Genomic DNA, 6,216 nt, shown 5'->3' on the forward strand with positions numbered 1-6,216 from the left:
ATAGGTTAAATTCTTAATATTACGAGGACTTTAATTTTTGTATACATCGTACAAAGTAAAGACCTAAAATGACCATTATCACATGGACAATTTGTTTGGTTTCATATAAAACTAACTCCCACAATCACTCAATCAATACGTATAAAAGGCTTCTTTGGACTATACAACCAATTGTTTAATCTGAACTTAATAGACCTTCCAACCGGTTATCTGAAGATCTTGGGCCCCAGGAGACCCACCTCAATTTGCATGTCCTAAACGAGAAAGAGGCCACCCCCTCCCCAATTCTGGCGAATTGCATTTGTCACTCCAAATACGATTGAAATTGAGTCTAAAAAGTTTTCAAGTTACATGAACAAAAAACCAGAACCGAGGCGAGAAAACTGAGGTTTTACTTCTGATCATGGCGGGGTCTCGCCGGTGGAGTTGTTGGCCTGATTGATCGCACAAAGAAGCGCTGGAGGGTTTGCAGTTTCTGGTTATAGCTATGTTGGTGGTAAGCCCACCGCTTGAATTTTGATGTACTTTTCTTTTCTCTTTTTTTTTTGTTAAATTGAGGGGTGAGGGATTGGATTGCTACAGTATAAGGGTAGCAGGGTTTTGTTAAGGGAGGTTATTGTAGTGCTTTATATGTGTGAAAGTAGCAGAGGAAGATTTTGATTCTGTCAGTGGTTATGCACATTGAAATCTGTGTATTGGGAGGGGAAATAGTTACAGACAAAAGTGTTCTGGAGGAAATAGAAGGAAAATGTGTGGAGAGGGTAGTCATCATAAGATGTACAGATAGTAGATTTTATAGGGAGTCGGCCTTAGAAAGTAAAACGGAAGTTGCAGAAATGTTGGGTCTATGGGATTTGCAACATGGAGTTGATGTTGAGAGCCAATGTTTTGATACTTTAATAGAAAATTCAAGGGAAATCGGGTACTGGCAGGGGAAATTATTGCAGCAGACCAAAAGCAGCCATTTGGCCCACAATAGTATGTGATCTGAAATTTTTGGCAGTTCATAAGCATAAAATTTATCTCATGCTCAACACGTTATGGTGAACTCGTCACCCATATCAGGGTAATGTAAGTGCATTAAGAAGAGTCGGTGGAAAAAGCAAATGAAGTTATAAATTGGAGAAACATTCTGATGGTAGAGAATAGGTAGAAAATAATATAATGGATGACAGTGTGATGGCTGGAACTATGTTGGCTGGGTCAACGGCGGGGATGTTGGAGCTGGAAGGGCCATTACATCATCACCACCAACAACAGCAGCATCATCATCAGCAGCAGATTGCTCATCAGAATCATCAGCAACAGCAGATTGCTCAGCAGAATCATCAACAGCAGCTTGCACATCATCATCATCATATGCAAGCAATGGGATCTCTTCCAGTTGCCCAACACGCAGGGATCGTGGTCGAGAATGAACCACCGTTGGCTATGATTGATTCCAAGGGCACCCCAAAGAATTCTTTAATTTGTAACAAGGGAAAACCTACTACAAGCGAAGAGGATGAACCGAGCTTCACGGAAGACGGCACTGACAGCCATCTCAGTGGAGGGAAGAGCAAGAAAAATTCCCCATGGCAACGTATGAAATGGACCGATGAGATGGTTAGGCTTCTGATCACTGTAGTTTTGTATGTGGGTGAAGATGGTGCTCCTGAGTGCTCTGACGGGAACAAGAGGAAATCTGGTATGTTGCAGAAGAAGGGCAAGTGGAAATCTGTTTCTAGATTTATGATGGAGAGGGGTTGCTCTGTTTCTCCCCAGCAATGTGAGGATAAATTCAATGACCTCAATAAGAGGTACAAGAGACTTAATGATATCCTTGGGAAGGGCACAACCTGCAGGGTTGTGGAAAACCCTTCTCTTTTAGACACCATGCCTCATCTTTCACCAAAGACAAAGGAAGATGTGAGGAAACTTCTGAGTTCGAAACACCTCTTCTACAAGGAAATGTGCACCTACCACAAATGCAATCAATTGCATATGCCACTCGAACATGATCCACAGTCATGCATGCAGTCATCAATGATAGCCAAAAATAGGGAAGGAAGTGAATCATGTGGGTTAATGAAGGAGGAGAATGAAGATGGTGAGGAAGAGGATGAGGAAAATGATGACGAGGATGATGAAGATGATGCAGATGGCGATGACGAGAATGAAGGAGATGAAGTTGAGGGGATGGAGGACTTTGGAAAGAGGGGAAGGATGAGTAAAAGTTTCGAGGAAGGCAGTTATTGGGTACGACCTATCTCTAATGAATGTGAAAAGCCAAATGCACCAGATAATATGAATGCAGACATGATGGGGGTGCTGCAGGATACTGCTAAAACGCCATGGGAGCAAAGAGAGTGGACGAGAAACCGCACATTGCAACTGCAGGAACAAAAAGTAAGTCTTCAAGCCCAGGCTTTTGAGCTAGAGAAACGACGGTTTAAGTGGCAAAAAATCTGTAGCAAGAAGGACCGGGAACTGGAAAGGTTGAAACTGGAGAACGAAAGAATGAAACTTGAAAATGAGCGTATGGCCTTACAGGTGAAGCAGAAGGAACTGGATATAGAATTTAAAAAGTCAGAGACATCAATGACCTCAGTTGCTCTTGTATTGGAAAAACTACAGGGACGAGACCAGAGTGAACTTGGCAGAGGGCAATGCCTTCAATAAGTTGAGCATTCAATAGACAAGTAATACAAATTTATCTTTCTTGTTGAGTTTGAATTTTTTATCTAGAGTGCAGGCGATATGTCGGTTTCTTATTTTCCTTGGAAACATTTGAATTCATGCTCTGTTGCCACTGTTCACTGTATTCTTCAATTGTAGCTATATAAGATTGCTATTTGCAGGATTTGCAGGGAATCCAAAACTGCTGAGCGGACCATTTTAGGGGTTCTGTTGGTGGAGTTACAGTACTCTTTACAGTACTCTTCCTCATTTCAGGCAGGATTTTGGTAGTGAGCAAGCAGTTAAACTTTACCAGATTATTGTGACAGGAGCAAGCTAGCTCAAAAATTTCTGCAACTGGTTTAATCTTAGTGATGGAGAATGGTAGATGTGATTGTGTGGGTGCACTACTGCCACATTACCAATTTCTCCTTACTTTAATAACCCAGTTGATGTTTATGGAGCACTACGTAAATCTGCATATTTTACTGACATATTTCAGCAGAACGTAGCCAAAAGAATGCTCTTAAGCTATAAAATCTGGTAGAGTACCGATTTTCGAGGATGTGATATATGTAAAAGGTTTTCTCTGGCTTTTGTTCATTCAATGTCTACATGCAGAACACTCACAAGACAACTTTCATGTCAGCTGAAGTGAAGACGAGTTGTGAATTTGTAAGTTTAGGATTTAGAAATATTTTTGTTTTTAACTTCTACTATCCTAGATGGAATTGTCAGGATTTATGACTGTAACATTGTAACTGTCTTTTCTTATAACTGTGTGAACTTATTCTGGCAGAACCTTAATAAAGTGTTTATCAGTTTGACAGAAATAAATAGTACAATGGTGTATGTTATATCTATGAACAAAGCCATGCATTCTGGCAGATATATCAATCATGTGGAAGTCTTATCATAAAAGTCTGATATTGAAATTTATATCCAACAGTGACTTAAGTGAATACTATAAAATTTTACATCATACTATATATTATAGGTTAGATATCCAGTATCATATTTGGAAATTCTTTTAAATGTGATTGATAAATAGGAACCCCACTCATTATGAACATTTGCATTGCTGGGTTCATGTCTGCTTTAGCCTGTAGGAAATGGCCGGTGGTTCACAAACCTGCATATTCTGTTTTTAAATTTCCATTCCCATGACTATTCTTACTGCCTGTGCTTAAAATTGTTAAAAACACGTATGCCTGGGCTAATGAAAACTTGAGGAGTACAGATTAAAACCAGTAGAAATTCAATGGATAGATGTGAAAGAAGTCCTTTCTGAAACTCCACCTTTTTTTAAAGTTGTGTATGCTGTGCTAGTTATATTTTTTTTAGTCACGCAAAACATTATTGGGGGAGAGAACCTATTTGTTGGAATATCATATGTTATGTACAGCACAATTTAAATTACACGAGCTACATTGATGCAAGGAAAAGGCAAATTATTGGTCAATTCCTGATGCAGGAGCATCCAGCTCAGCAATTTCATTGTATTCTAGTTAAGTTAGGGGGTCTTGTGTTTTCAAAGAAGTTGGTTTCCTGAATATTAAATTAATGTAATTATTAAGGTTTTGAGTAATTTTAATGAGAGATATTAAGAATAGGATTTAATTAAGTATTGAGGCATATTGTAAATGTTCTCGAATGTTAGGGAACATGAGAGAATTAGGACAGTTGAGAGTTCATAGGGATTGATAGCTCTAGAAATTAATTGTGAAAGCTTAGATTAGGAATTAGTTGATGATTTTGTGGATTAGAGAGGATCCTTAGAGATAAAGAAGAGATTTTAGGATTTTGTTGAGAAGGTTATGGATCTAAACCAGGAATTGGTTATAGAATCCTTTTGTATAAATGTAAGCCTAAAAGGCATAGAAGAGGGTTAGCTAGCTAGGAGTTAGAGAGTGAGTTAGTTAGATAGGGTTGATTGTAAGCCTATGGGCAGGAAAGGAAAAGGCCACTGATAGTGAAGATCAGGCCAGAAAGGAATCCTTTTGTAATTATTTGTTTATTAATACAGATAACTCGATTTCTGAGTTTGTGTGGTGTGAATGGAGTAATTGAATGAATTGTGTGTGAATTAGAAGTAATTCTGCATAACATAGGTTTGCAGGTGTGCAGAACTAGAGACGAAGTGCAGAGAAGTGTGTTACGAGTTTATACACAGACAATATTGGAGAAACCTTAATGTTACAGTGAAGGTATACTGTAAGGGTTCTTAAAACCTAAGGAGTTATGCAACGGAAGCGTAAAGGTGTGAAGGAATGAAGAACGAAGCTGAAGATCGAAATCAGAACAGTTGAAGACCGGAAGGCGAGAACAAATACACAGGTAGAAACCCGAACAAATGGACTATTACACAGTAAGAAACAAAAGAATGTAGTAGCAAAGCACAGTCGTTGGATCAATCAGATCAACGAACGAGAGTGATGGAGATAGACGGCCAGGATTAAGTCGCGTAGAATAAAGATGGATGGCGGAGATTAAAACCACGTGCAGAATAGTGGAGCGGTCTACGGAAACAGTAAGTGGTATCTCGCGCGGTCTCAAAGCGGTAAGCGGTATTTATAAAATTCACGCGATTACCTTCAGTAGGTGACACGTAGCACACGGTGGAAAGAGAAAACCACTTTTCTCGCGTGCTCTCGATCTAATATCGATCGTGCATGTAATCTGCGCGAGATTATGCGATCACCGTTGGATTGAGGTAGGAGGAATAAACGGTGGAGATTTAATGCGCTAAGGAGTCAGTCTGAAGAAGTGAGTAGACGACGCGATAACCGTCGGATCGAGGAGACAGATCAACGGTGTGGATTGAACGCGATAAAGGGAGCATCGGTATACGTGCAAAGGTTCGTGGAATGGTAGAAAGGTAAGGTTTAAGTTGGTTTATGGAATATTTCTATTATAGGAGAGTTATAATAGAAATGAGCGGAATAATGTATTATGGGTTAAGTTGAGTTTAACCAAAGTCTAAAGACCGTGGTATGGTTAATATGCGCGGGTGATTACTGAAGGGTTAAGTTATAAGGATTAAGAATTAATCAGAGGTCTATTAAAGTTTAAGACTTTGGATAGTTAATTAAACGTTTCCGCATAGAGTTTAATTAAGAACATTAACCCTTGATTATAGAGGGTTTTCACCATGGATCAGGGGATTAATCTTGGAACACAGTGTGACATGCAATTTTATTTGCATACTGTGGGTATATGCGGCTTAGGCTGCATCATTATGGTGTTTGCAGCTTAAGCTGGCATCAATTCCAAACTAATTTGATGTCAGGAAGGAAGGTATAAGGGTCGACTATTCGTGTAATGAGAAATACTTTCCCAAAATGTGTCAATGTTCAGTATTTAAAAACATCACTAAGTAACCTCTTCTTGGTCACGGTGGCAATGACTTTTCAAGCAGCCATTAGCTCTTATAGCCAACATGATTTGTGTATTTTCATGCGATTCCTGTTCTAGGCATTTTTGGAAGATTCTTAACCCTCTTTTCTCCTCAAATTTGTCCAAGGATTCCAAGAATCTTTGTTCGCTTGTAATGCATTT

General features: G+C 39.2%; 1 protein-coding gene across 1 annotated transcript; it reads left to right on the forward strand.

Annotated features, from left to right (window-relative positions):
• The first annotated feature begins 212 nt into the window (after positions 1-212).
• On the forward strand, positions 213-3,179 carry LOC149153923 (uncharacterized). The gene is made up of 2 exons (XM_089438577.1): positions 213-2,681; positions 2,841-3,179. The coding sequence occupies exon 1, from the start codon at positions 1,165-1,167 to the stop codon at positions 2,659-2,661; it is 1,497 nt and encodes a 498-aa protein (XP_089294703.1). The 5' UTR covers positions 213-1,164; the 3' UTR covers positions 2,662-2,681; positions 2,841-3,179.
• Positions 3,180-6,216: the final 3,037 nt, after the last annotated feature.

This window comes from Pinus tabuliformis, chromosome 9 (assembly GCF_031772625.1).
Source record: "Pinus tabuliformis cultivar Carrire ecotype Pingquan chromosome 9, CPIR1, whole genome shotgun sequence".
In the NCBI taxonomy this organism is placed as follows: domain Eukaryota; kingdom Viridiplantae; phylum Streptophyta; class Pinopsida; order Pinales; family Pinaceae; genus Pinus; species Pinus tabuliformis.

Excerpts from the sequence above, each read along its gene's own strand:
- LOC149153923 (XM_089438577.1), top strand. The coding sequence starts at position 1,165 with ATGGATGACAGTGTGATGGCTGGAACTATGTTGGCTGGGTCAACGGCG.